This window comes from Pongo abelii, chromosome 2, assembly GCF_028885655.2.
Source record: "Pongo abelii isolate AG06213 chromosome 2, NHGRI_mPonAbe1-v2.0_pri, whole genome shotgun sequence".
Lineage (NCBI taxonomy): Eukaryota > Metazoa > Chordata > Mammalia > Primates > Hominidae > Pongo > Pongo abelii.
Window position 1 is genome coordinate 116525646 of NC_085928.1, and position 12907 is coordinate 116538552.

The 12907-nt window shown below is 45.6% G+C and overlaps 1 protein-coding gene across 7 annotated transcripts in view; it reads right to left on the bottom strand.

Moving 5' to 3' along the window:
- Positions 1–825: 825 nt before the first annotated feature.
- Positions 826–12907, bottom strand: part of CTDSPL (CTD small phosphatase like) — a 123097-nt gene continuing 111015 nt past the window's right edge. For 3 of the 7 annotated variants that reach the window (XM_054552329.2, XM_063722138.1, XM_063722140.1), the window contains 4 exons: positions 9418–9603; positions 4426–4547; positions 2647–2724; positions 826–1046 (listed from right to left, as the gene is read on the bottom strand). In XM_054552329.2, coding sequence (XP_054408304.1) covers positions 1028–1046; positions 2647–2724; positions 4426–4547; positions 9418–9603 — 405 coding nt within the window. In that variant the 3' untranslated portion in view covers positions 826–1027. Of the gene's footprint in view, positions 4548–5683; positions 9604–12907 lie in introns of those variants that run through there. The other 4 variants (XM_024244516.3, XM_063722139.1, XM_024244517.3 and 1 more) reach the window with 3 other exon arrangements.

The window sequence follows — 12907 nt, forward strand, 5'->3', positions numbered from 1 at the left end:
TTGTCTCTGGGTAAATATTAGGTCTCCTGGGCTGACACACATACTGTGTCCTGAGTTATTTGGGATGAATATACGTGCCTGGTAGAATCCTGTATCTTGTGATGGAGGAGACTGCAGAGCTTTGTCTCACTGGCCTGTTTTCTCATCCACAAAATGGGGATAAGACTTACCTTATGAAATTGACACTGGTGCTATCTGAATCAGATATCATTATAAAGAGAAAGAGTCCTGAGAGTGGCGAAGCCATGTCCAAGTCCCTGCCAGGAGTCTCTAGCAGAGGAGGAGTCGCTGCCTCTCTCACCTGCATGTACAGAGGGACTGGGTTCAGGGCACTGGCGACAGAATGTCTCACTGTGAGAAACTGCCTGGGACATCCTGACTCCTCTTCCGACTCCTTGCCATGCTTCATCGGGCAATCATCTTGGCCACTGTGCCCATGGGTATGGGTATGGGTTTAGGCACCACATATAATGCCTGTGGCTCTTATGGAATGGGAAGCCCCAGTTCTCTCAGGCTGCATTTTCCAGCCTGCTGGGAGGGCTGGAATCTTTGTGGGAGAAGAGTGAGCCATACTGCTTCCGGAGGGAGGAAGCCAGGGGGCTGAACGCAGTCACCCTTGGAGTGACAGGCAATTTGGGTGGGATGGACGAGCTAGAAAATCAGTCTGTGGCTCCTGGAGTGCTGCAGCCCCATTCCCATCCACCCCTGTTCCCCAGAAGTGGGGATACCAGGAGACCCAAGGTGATGGCATAAGGCTGCGCAGGAGGAGGGGAAGGGAGGGAGGAGAGGCGCTGCTGGTAGAAAAGTAGTCCATCCACAAAAGGGTGCAGTTTCACATGTTTATTTTTGGCAGGAAGGAAATCATTGCAAACCTTTTGATTGACAATACTCGCCCCTGGAAACGTGCACATTCTGCATGTAGCATTCCCAAGTAATGCTGGATTGTTTATCACATTCAAATGTCCAACAGAAATCCATGACTACCCAGACACCAGCATCTCCACTACCCGGGGTGGGGGAGGGTGTGTCAGTCTGCAGAGAAGCTCCTGGGAGAATGGAACAGGAACAGACATGATCAAATTTACAGTACAGTAGGAACAGAGGCAGCCAGCCAATTTTGCACAGTTAACTGCAAATACGTCAAACCATTCACTCATCTCGAACCCTGGCATGCCAACTGTCCAGCACAGCACCTTTAAAAGCAGAGGCACAAACGTAGGATTGTTTGACCATAGGGCTGTGTGGTTCTGGATTTTTTATTAGAAAGCCATCTTTAAAAATACAGGGTTGTAAAATGTTGCCAGGTTACAGATTTACAGGTTGTTTTTTTTTTTAACACCAAAAGTTCAAATGCTGCAACCATGACAAGTCAGCATCATTAGGGCATCCTCGTGTCCCCAGAGACATCTCGTCAAAATTGCACCACGTCAAAGGAGCTTCCTCACCATCAACTGTGGCAGGTGGCATTCCTTTTTCAGTATGCAAATGCATTATTTACAAACAGCTAATGCATGGAACCACAGACCAACACGTAGGATTCCAGAACAAATGGAAGACAGAGCATTAACAACATTGGGAGTGCCTGTGCACTTCCACTGGAGGCCTGGCCAGAGAAGTCATAACATCATAGTGGGCTGGAGTCCACAAACCCAAGGTGTCCTGTCCCAGAGCTCAATGTCAAAAATACTTCTCCAGAAGACTACATTTAAACCTGGTACAGAAAGGAGCACGGAAACTCAGGAGGTCAGGGTTCTCTTTTGGCTAAAGAGTTGGGGGGTATTTTGGTAACATGGGAAGTATATGGCACAGAGAAGTGGCTAACAGGTTTCATTAGGTTTCAAAGCCCACAATTTAATACATGGTAATAATTAAAAACAATACCCGTATTTACCTTAAAAAACATAAACCCCAAACATTCGTCTCATTTCTTGGCCTTATGTTAGAATTCTATTGCTTCATTTACATGTAGATGATTAAAAATATAGATATAGATATAGATATAGATATTTTGATTATGTACATAAAGCGGATTCAAGGGTTAAAATAAAAACAGAATTTTGGAGTGTGGTCAAATAAGGGGCACAGATTCCAGAACCCTCAGAGGGCCTGCTGGCCCTCTCCAGACATTCTGTATCCGTGGTGCAGGAGCTGGGCCCGTCCCTAACAGCTCCGCACTGGCTTAGTGCAGTGGTGCTCACAGTTTCAGGAACTACTAGGTGAAGTGTCTGGCTCAAGTCTGCCAAGTGTCTTCACTCCATCCTCAGAAGTGGAGCACTATTCCTAGGTTCGATTCCCCTGAAATATTTTACGATTTCCATCCTCTTTGCCCGCTCTTCCAAATAAGGCCCTGTGATGCCAACGAAGGGGGCATGGTTGAGGGTCTAAGGCTCTCATTAGGGCCTAATTCTGTGTGGATATCAACACATGACAGACACTTGACTGCAACATTCAAGACATTTAAGGCAGTGGGTTCATTTAATGACTACTTTTCCAAATAAAGATTTGTGGCATGGGCAGTTCTACCATGTAACTGTCATTATCTGTGGTAATATCTAGCAAGGGGTTGTTCTATTTGAATTGGCATGTGGATTACTGGTTTGGAACACTCAGAATGCTGGGAGACCTGTTTACCCCCTGAATACTTACTTCCCTTCTGAATATTCACACAGCAGTCCACAGACCAAAGTGCTGTTGGGAGGACGTAATTGGCAGCTGGCTTCATTACTTTGTGAATGAAAGCAAAACAAAGATATTTTACTTTGACCCCCGATTTCCAGTCTTGTTAATGCCAGTCACTCCCACCAGAATGCTGGCTGAAGACCAACCCACAGAGGACTAAGGCAATGGTGCCAACATGAAAGGGTTCTTTTTAATTGTTTTTAAGAGCAATACTTTATAGACTGTCTTGTTGTCAAACAAGGAACATGGCACTGCTTAAACACCAAACTGGGAAAGGCTGCAAAGAGAGCCTGGGCTCTCCCTGCGGGAGCTCTTCCTCTCCCTGGTTTGGGGCAATGAGTCCCACATCTAGACAGGCTTCCCCAACCCTTGGCTCAGAAATAGGCTGTGCTTCAAAGGAGAAGACCAAGAGATGGACTTGGGCCACGTCAGCTTGGTGGCTGGTTGAGGCCACAGGTTCTCAAGAGAGAACAGTCAGCTTATTTATCAAACAGGATCTGATACTGACTGCAGTTTAAAATCCATGCTACACCTAAGTGGTGCTGTGGCCCTTTTGCCTTTGTACCCTTCAGTGGCCAATGCCAGGAAGGGGTTACAGGTGGTGGAGGCTGCAATGGGGTGGGACACCTCTGTTTCTGACCCTGTCCGAGTTTGTAGCTTAGCAGTGAGCACATTCTGAGCATAGGCACAGTGGCAAAGAACAGTGTAACAGCCGCTGGTCAATTCCATTTGGTGGCAGCGCGGTAGCAGCAAGGAAAATTCCCAAACAGCTCCATGTGTATCCAGCTTTTGGAAAGGAAAGATTTAAAAATCAATAAACAGATTTCTTTTATATCCAAGGGTTTTAGGGTTTCTTGTAACTGCTCTACCCCAAACAATAACAACAAAAACACAAATGTATGGCAGTAGTGTGAGAGCAGAAGTGACAGGATGCCACTTTTCAAGGAGAAAATGTGACCTCAAGACAAACTTGTCACCATCAGAAATAATAATATAAAATAATCTATTGTTTCCTAAAGTGTTGAGCCACACAATTGCAGATACATTCCAAACTGGGTCAAAAATGAGTGGAGACAATGACATAGTCATGAAATCCTCCTATCAGGAGCCTGACCCTGCAGCATGCCACAGGTTGTCAGAGCAGTCACACCTGTTGGGGGACAGGCTCCTGTGACTCACTCCCCTCCCTCAGCACCCACCGCCACACACACATACGCTACCAGGTTCTAGAAAATTGTCATGTTCATCTTCTTATAGTATCTAAGACAATAAAAGACTAAAAGATGTCTGGAAATATGTTGTGTAGAAAAATTAACTCTCGGCTTAAAATAACATTCAAAAGGCACTTCATCCTGTAGGAAAGAGATTCTGAGTTGGGTCAGCTGCTCCGAGCTGGGATAGAAGGGGACAGGTGGTCTGCTTGGAGGGGAGGACAGTTGAAAGGAAGTCTGATAGAGATCAAGCTTTTTTTTTTTTTTTTCTATTTTTTTCTTTTTTGGTATGTTTTAAGAAAAGCAAATCCAGTAAAATGCATGTCCCTTTATGAAATTTCTTAAAAGAGTTCTTTTAAAATAGTTGTTTCTGTTCTTAAAAAAACAAAACAGTTAGGCATGGCCACATTCACCCTGTGGCCTGGAGCACAGAGTATCCTCACTTTCAGCTCCCAGGGAGCTGAGGACAGGCAGGTCCCCTGAGGCCAGAGGTTCCAGGGTGCACAGGCGGGAGGCAGGCAGAGGCCAGGGCTACCTATTGCAGAGTCTGTGCAGCATGCTGTACACGTCGTCCTCCCGGCTCAGGCCCTCAAAGAAGGGGATGAGGTCCAGCAGCTCCGTGTCCGTCATGTCATCGAACCAGGACTGCACAGGCACCTGGAAGACAGTGCATGGAGGAGGCAGCAGGACTGCATCTAGCACTGGGGGCTGCTCCTAACCTAACTGGGTACCCAGACTTTGAGCACTTTCTTTAGTAAGGACGACTGGTGTCATCATCGTTATCATCATGATTTTGTTTGTTCCCTTGTTCAAATCGAGGCCAATCCAAAGCTAAATGGCTTGGGAGATGGCTCAGGGAGGCAAAGTTAAATGTACCCAGTTTGTGTGCATTTGCCTGTTTTGTTTTCCTGCCACAGAAAAGGTGGCCAGAGCATAGAATGTATGAGAACTAGCCTTGCTACTTGCCAACTTCCAAAAGCTCTTTCTACTGCACAAGATCGGCTCCTTGCACCTCAGAGCACTTGGAGCCAGAGCTTACAAGCCAACCACTGACAGCGCGGAGCTCACATCCAGGACACAGGAAGGCTTCCACTTAGGGTCATTGTGCAATATTACATCACAAAGAGAAGTGGTAAATTTCCTCCCTTGCTTAACAGTGATCAGTTAAAAGTAAAAGTCTAAAATTGTAGAACATTCTGAAGCTATGGGGAAAGACAAGATTTTCCCTTAGTTTTAGGCAGAGGAGTGGGGAGGGGTGGTAGCCAGGGGTACAAAGGGAGATTTATAAACAAATTTGAATAAACCAAACATGTTTAAAAGTAACATTTTAGCCCTTTTACAAATCTAAAGATAGCTTAGAAACACAGACATTTATTACGTAATTTTGAAAAATAAAGTAAGAACTAATAAAGAAATGACTACGCCTAGGGGATGGGGAGAAAGTGGAGGAGAGGGCAGAAATGAACACACTTCTCTATCTTTATTTATAGTTTTGATGTCAGAACCATGTAAATGTGTTATATAATTAAAATACAATTAAACCATTAAGAAAAAAAGCAATAAAAGTGAATCTAAGTGTATATAAAATTGGTGACACAACCACACAATTACTTCAAGTGATTTGTGTGTGTGTGTGTGTGTGTGTGTGTGTGTGTGTGTGTATGTGTGAGACAGCGTCACACTCTGTCGCCCAGGCTGGAGTGCAGTGGCAATCATAGCTCTGCAGCCTTGACCTCCTGGGCTCAAGTGATCTTTCCACCTCAGCCTCCGAAGTAGCTGGGACTATAGGCATGTGACACCACGCTTGGCTAATTTTTTTTTTTTTTTTTTGAGATGGAGTTTTGCTCTTGTTGCCCAGGCTGGAGTACAAAGGTGCGATCTTGGCTCACTGCAACCTCCACCTCCTGGGTTCTCCTGCCTCAGCCTCCTGAGTAGCTGTGATTACAGGCACCTGCCGCCATGCCCCGCTAGTTTTTGTATTTTAGTAGAGACAGGGTTTCACCACGTTTGTCAGGCTGGTCTTGAACTCCTGACCTCAGGTGATCCACCCACCTCGGCCTCCCAAAGTGCTAGGATTACAGGCATGAGCCACCACCCCAGCCTTTTTTTTTTTTTTAGTAGCGACGGGATCTCGCTTTGTTGTCCAGGCTGGTTTCAAACTCCTGAGCTCAAGCAATCCTCCCTCCTCAGCCTCCCAAAGTGCTGGGATTACAGGCAGCCAGGTAAGCCACGAAGCCTGGCATTCAAGTATTTTAAAACATGGTGTTATAACTGTACATCTCTCTAAAAATTCCTAAACTGCATACAGTTGTCTTATTATTAGCCATAATTTAGTACCACTACTGAAATTATTAAACATATACTACAGATCAAATATATAATTATGTTAATATCTTTAGAAATCAAGAGTTGCAGCATAAGAGAAAGGGATACAAAAACAAAACAAAGAAGCAAAGAAGTTACATAAAAACAACGTTGAATTGGAAAAACCAGTATGAACTTATGATTTAGTTTTCTTTCTAAAAATATGTCATTTTTAGCTCTGCCCTGTAGTATTGGCTAGAAGTAAAGTATATCCCATTAGCAATGAAAATCCACCTTTTAAACTGTGGTCTCTAAATACCACTTCCACTAATAGGGACCAGGCACCATACAAAAATGGCTGGTTCCAAGGCTGAGGCAAGAAATGTTCATCATGAGCCTGGAACATCTTGTTGTTTAAGAAAGCAAGGAAGCTACAGGTTGAGCATCCCTAATCTGAAAAATCTGAGTCCTGAAATGCCTCAAAATCCAAAATTTTTTGAGCAATGGTACCACAAGTGGAAAATTCTACACTTGACCTCATGTGCCAGGTGGTAGTGAAAATGCAGGCACATGATACATGGTTTATTTAGTGTCCCCAAATTATAAAAAATATTGTATAAAATTACCTTTAGGCTATGTGTATAAGCTGTACATAAAACAGAAATGAATTTCATGTTTAGACTTGGTTCCATCCTCAAGATATCCAATTATGTATACGCAAATATTCCAAAATCCTAAAAAATCCCAAATCCAAGACACTTCTGGTACCAAGGATTTTAGCTAAAGAATATTCAACCTATATCAGAGACTTGTTATTAGTGTCCATGGCCAAAGGTGAAAATTAGAGCATGCAAAAGAATAATAAATGGACTGAAACTACAACAAATCCATGAGTTCATAATGATACTAAAAAAAATTATTGGCTACCTTTGAGGCCACTAGAACACCAACTCATTAGTCTGAAAATAGAAATTGCCATTTTGCAATTCCTCATGAAATAGTGGGTGTAGACAATGATCACCAACAACTGCTAAAATTATGAGGTGAGAGGTTCATGGGGGAATTTTATAATAGATGGATCAGGCTAACACCACCTGAACCCAATGATCAATTTTAAATCTTTAAAAGTGGGCTAACCTGATATTTTATGCCTCCTTGATATGATATCTTCATAAGCATATAATACCTATGATGCATTATTTTTTTCTTCTTTTTTTTGAGATAGGGTCTTGCTCTGTCACTCAGGCTGAAGTGCAGTGGCATGAACATGGCTCACTGCAGCCTCAACCTCCTGGGCTCAAGAGATCCTCCCACCTCAGTCTCCCAAGTAGCTAGAACGACAGTGGAACCACAGGTGTATGCCACCCCATCCAGCTAATTTTTTTTTTTTTTTAAGAGATGGGATCTTGCCATGTTGCCCAGGCTGGTCTCAAACTCCTGGGCTCAAGTGATCACCTGCCTTGGCCTCCCAAAGTGCTGGGATTATAGGTGTGAGCCATTGCATCTGGCCTCTATGATATATTCTTGCAAAAAAAATAAAAAATTGAATCTAATCAAGCAGTAGAGCTCTAATTACTTGTTTAGAGGATATAAGGTGGCTATAAAAACATATTAAACATCGTCACAAGGCAGCAGCTGGACAAATCCAGAATGTAGGAGATTTCTACAAGACAAAACACCAGGGCTTCTTCAACAAATAAATGGCATAAAAGAGAAAAGGGGAGGAAAGGGAGACGTGTTAAGATTGCAAAAGAATGAAGAGACATAGTAACCAAAGCAATGCATGGATCTCTTTGGATCCCTATTGAAATACTCCAAATGCACAACACTTTGAGATGATAGGGACAATGTGAACACAGTCTGGATATTAGACAATGTAAGAAACTGTTACTTTGTCAGATCTGACCATGACTTGTGATTATATTAAAAAGTAATCCTTATCTGTTAGAGACACGTTACCAAATATATTATGTTGAATTTGATTTACTCAGTAAAATGAACATATTTACATAGAAATACATTTGGAGTATTTATTCAAATAATGATTCCACACTAGCCAAATAAATTGAGTTTGAATTTTTTTTTGGTTATAAGCGGGACTGCAGAGTTCTGGATTCAAGGAAAGGACTTTGCAGGCTTTTGTAGAATCTGAGAAGTCTGTGCTTGAGAGGAAGCATCCTCTCCAGGGAAAAATGCCTGGTCTAGGGGCCTGATGTGGCAGTGACTGAGGGGTCAGCAGTCACCAGAGGCCCTGGTTGGCCTCTCTTCCCTGGAAGTGTCAGGCAGCAGGCAGGAAGGCAGTCCTTCTTGCCCTGAGAGTTGTGCTGCACCCAGTGAGTAGGCACCGACAGCTGCCATGGTCCAGGGAGCTTTATGTAGGAAATGTTCCCAATGGGTGCTTTTTAGACATCATGATGAGGCAGCAAAGCTTGGCAGTCTTATTTGAAGACCTTACTGAGTGTTTTATTCATTTTTTTTTCTTTTGAGACGGAGTCTCCCTCGGTCGTCAGGCTGGATTGAAGTGGCGGGATCTCAGCTCACTGCAACCTCCGCCTCCCAGGTTCAAGTGATTGCCCTGCCTCAGCCTCCCAAGCAGCCGAGACTACAGGTGCGTGCCACCACGCCCGACTAATTTTTTGTTTTTAGTAGAGACAGGGTTTTACCATGTTGGCCAGGATGGTCTCGATCTCCTGACCTTGTGATCTGTCTGCCTCGGCCTCCCAAAGGGCTGGGATTACAGGCGTGAGCCACCACGCCCAGCCTATTCATTCTTAAGAAATACTTCTGTTAAAGAGAGCAACCAGGCCTCCTTAGTCTACAGGGGTCATGAAGTCCTAGGCAGTAGCTGGCTCCAGGAGGTTACTGCCAACAGAACCCTTGTCAATTACAATACTAAAAATGTTGATAATACGATATATGCTTATAGAGCATTTACCAGTCTCAAGCACTATTCTAAGTGCTTTTTGTATATTGCCACACTGCAACCTCCAATGATCCCATGAGATCAGCATTCCTATAATTCCCATTTGACAGATGAGGCAACCAAGGCTCAGTGAGGTTAAATAACTTGGTCAATGACATGCAACTGCTAAATGGCAGAGCTGGGATTTCATTAGGAAAAGGCCCAGAGACCTTCTTGTGTAGGTGCTCAAAAGTGGTACCTGCCTGGCAAGACAGAGGGCTCAGATGGAGCACAACATTTTCTTTCTTTGGGGCCACTTACTGCATTCTCAGGATGGAAGATGTATGAGGCAGGGGAATTGTCAACAATGATCACTTTGCTCAGCTCCCGCCCAAGGCGACTCAGGTCCTTCACGTAGTTCCCACGATGAAAAACACATGATTCTCTGAAGAGTCGGGCCCGGAACACACCCCAGCGGTCTAGGAGGTCAGCCACAGGGTCTGCATACTGGAAAAGAGGTGTCACAATGAAGGCTGGGTGTTTAAAAGAGCCCCCCAAACCCTGACCTACAGCAGCAAGATCCAGAGTACGTTTTTTAAAAAGGGATTTAATAATTAGATGTGTTTTAGGATCCTGGTTATTTTCCTCTCTGTGTACATAAGATGGCACTGGATTCTTCCATTTCTCTCACACCCAACCATCAGAAATTGTCAGTTTTATCTCCAAAAATAGCCTGACTCCATTTGCATCTCTCTATTTATATTGCCACCACCCTTAGCCCGGGCCTCAAATCTCTGGCCTGGGATGGCTGTGTGAGCCTCGTGAAAAACCTGTCTTTCCCACGGGGCCTCCTTTCTAGCCCATTCACCTAGAAGCTGTCAGAGTGGCCACTGGAAAACATATGTGCCATCATGTCACTCCTCTGCTGAAAATTCCACTGTCTACACACTGCACTTGGAGTAAGGCCCACGTTCCTCACTGCCGCGTCCCACATGGCACAGCTGAATGATCTCCATCTGGAGCCCCTGGAGCCACACTGGCTTTGAGCATGGTCAGGACCTTTGTACCAGTGTTCTCTCTGCATGCGTTCTCTCCCCAGCTCTTTGCAGAACATCTGTCTCCTGGTTTTTCAGGTCTTGACTTCCTCTCCCATCCATCTAGAGCCACATCTATCTTCCTTTCTGGGTTGTTTCCCTCACAGAGTGGAGCACTATCTGGAATTGCTTGATTTCCTCTCTCCTTGTCAGGGCCCAGGCCTGAAACATCCCCACCACCACATCCCTAGCACCTCCCAGAGTATCTACCACGAGAGGGGCTCAGTAAACATGAATTTCACCACTGAATGAATGAGCTGGCTCCAATGTGTCTTGAATGGCATGACACTGCCCCCTAGAGGTCCTCTGGGCACTTGGGCCAGACCAGCCCCTGAGTGACAGGATGGTGCCCAGCTGTCCACTCCCATGGATGCCCATCCACTTCCTTGAAGCCCAGGAGCTGGATGGGAGTTTGAGCCCAGCTCACAGTTGCGGATCATCCTGCCTGGCCCTCTCTCACGACCTAGGAAATTTCCCCCAAAGCAGGCTTGGAGAAAGAAATAAAGGGGTTTCTGAAAGAAAATCCTCATAACTGAAGATACCTAAAAGAGTGGGCCATACTGAGTGGCTGGGCCTGGAAGAAACAGGAGCAGTTGCCAAGCCTGACACGAGGCCAGGCCCCTGCACCAAGACCAAGTAAGGGGTACAACCAGGCATCAGGGGGACCCAGTGACTCTGCCAGGGAGGCAGAGAGCACCTGTGGCTGGTGGCGCTGGGAAGGCCAGTAGTGGAGTGCAGAGCAAGTGCCAGCACAGCTGTGGGATGTGGGCTGCAAAGCTGCAAGCAGCAGCTATGATTCCATGGGAACATCCTCTCCTCTCCAAGGACATCCTGTAGGAGGCAGAGTCCAGAAGCAGCTGTGTTTCCTACTGGCCAAGGGAGGTGAGAGCTCAGGGCACTACAGTCATCTGCTGGTGAGGCTAGCCAGGGGCCACGTGGGTGGGCTGTAGGCAACTGAGTGCAGATCAGGGGTATCCCATCTTTCAGCTTCCCTGGGCCACATTGGAAGAAGAATTGTCTTGGGCCACACATAAAATACACTACCACTAACAATAGCTGATGAGCTTTTAAAAAAATCTCCTAATGTTTTAAGAAAGTTTACGAATTTGTGTTGGGCCACATCTAAAGCTGTCCTGGGCTGCAAGCGCCCTGTGGGTCACAGGCTGGACAAGCTTGCTCTAAATGGAAAAAGATGATCCATTTCCTCATAATCATGAACACTTGTGGTAGCACCTATCTTTCAAGAGTGTCTGAGTCTGAGGCCTCCAGGCCTTAGAGGATGAATGTGAAGAATGTAAGCTTCACAAGGGCAGGGACTTTTGTCTCTTTTTTTCTTTGCTATATCCCCAGTATTTAGTACTGTGCCTGGTACATAATAGGTACTAAGTAAATATTTGCTGGGTGAATGAAGGAAGGAATGACAATGAAGCAGATACTGAAAGGCTACGACAGTCAGCTTGAGGTTCCTGCGGGCTCCTGGGCAGCAGGCAAGGAGGTCCACTGCACCACTACTGCTAGCTGGAAGCCGAGTCCAGAGCCAAGAACAGGGGCATGACCACCCATCAGCAGGACATGTACCTCAGGGAGGAAAGAGGGTGGAAGGCTGCACTTGGAAGCTGATTCGGCTCAGCTAGGCTGGAGTAGCAGCAAGAGAAGGGTTGAGGAGACAGATGGCAGGGCAGGTGGGAGCCATCCAGGAAGAGTAACCGAACAAGGATGTTTAAGCAAATGCTGGGGACAATGCCAAGGAAAAGTGTTCTTAATTTTCCCAAACAAAAAACAGCTCTCACTTCACTGCTATTGGTGCAATCTTCTTGTTTATTTCTTTGGTTATTACTTCAGGCTCTTCAGCATCCCAGAGCACTGTTGGAAGAGCCACTGATGCTACAGATAACAATTAATCTTGGTACCACTCATCTGAAAGATTACCCATTGGGGAAGACTCTATTTTCCCTGAGGCCTTGTTCTCTTTTTGAAATGCAAAAATAAGGACGAGGATTTTGAATCCCACTCCACTGGCTCATGCTCTAAGGCCTGGTGATGAGTCTGGCAGCATTTGTGCAAGTGGGGCTCTCCCACCCCTCAATCATCACAGAGATGGACCCAACCAGCAATGGCCAGGCCAGCAAAGCAGTGGAACATGCAGAGGAAGCGAAGGGAATGTGGGCATCAGGGCACCGTCCAGAAGCAGGACATGGCGGAGGAAGCTACTGTGTGATGTCCTGGAGACAGGCAAATGGTCAACCTGGCCCCAGAAAACTCATCTTTGGGACCACTCAGGGTCCCTGAGATGCCCATGGAGACAACTGTGGTGCTACCAACAAATGGATGGTGTCAGCCCCATCAGAGTCAGAGTTTGGGAAATGGTCAAGGCAAAGATCTCCTGGGAGGAGCAAGGCCCTGCCTGCCCCACACAGCACAGGCACCCTGCCACACCTGTGAAGGGGGAGACTAAACCATACTGGGAGGCTTGGGAACCTGCTAGTTTCCTTAAACAGTGGAGAGGACAAAGAAACCATTCTATTTGATCAGAACCAGTGTAGATTTTAGGTCAGATTCATATCAAGCTTTAGGATCAAGATATGTCTGAATGATTTTATCATCATCAATAAATATATGTATATATATTTTTGAGACGGAGTCACTGTCACCCAGGGTGGAGTGCAGTGGTATGATCTTGGCTCACTGCAACCTCTGCCTCCGGGGTTCAAGCAATT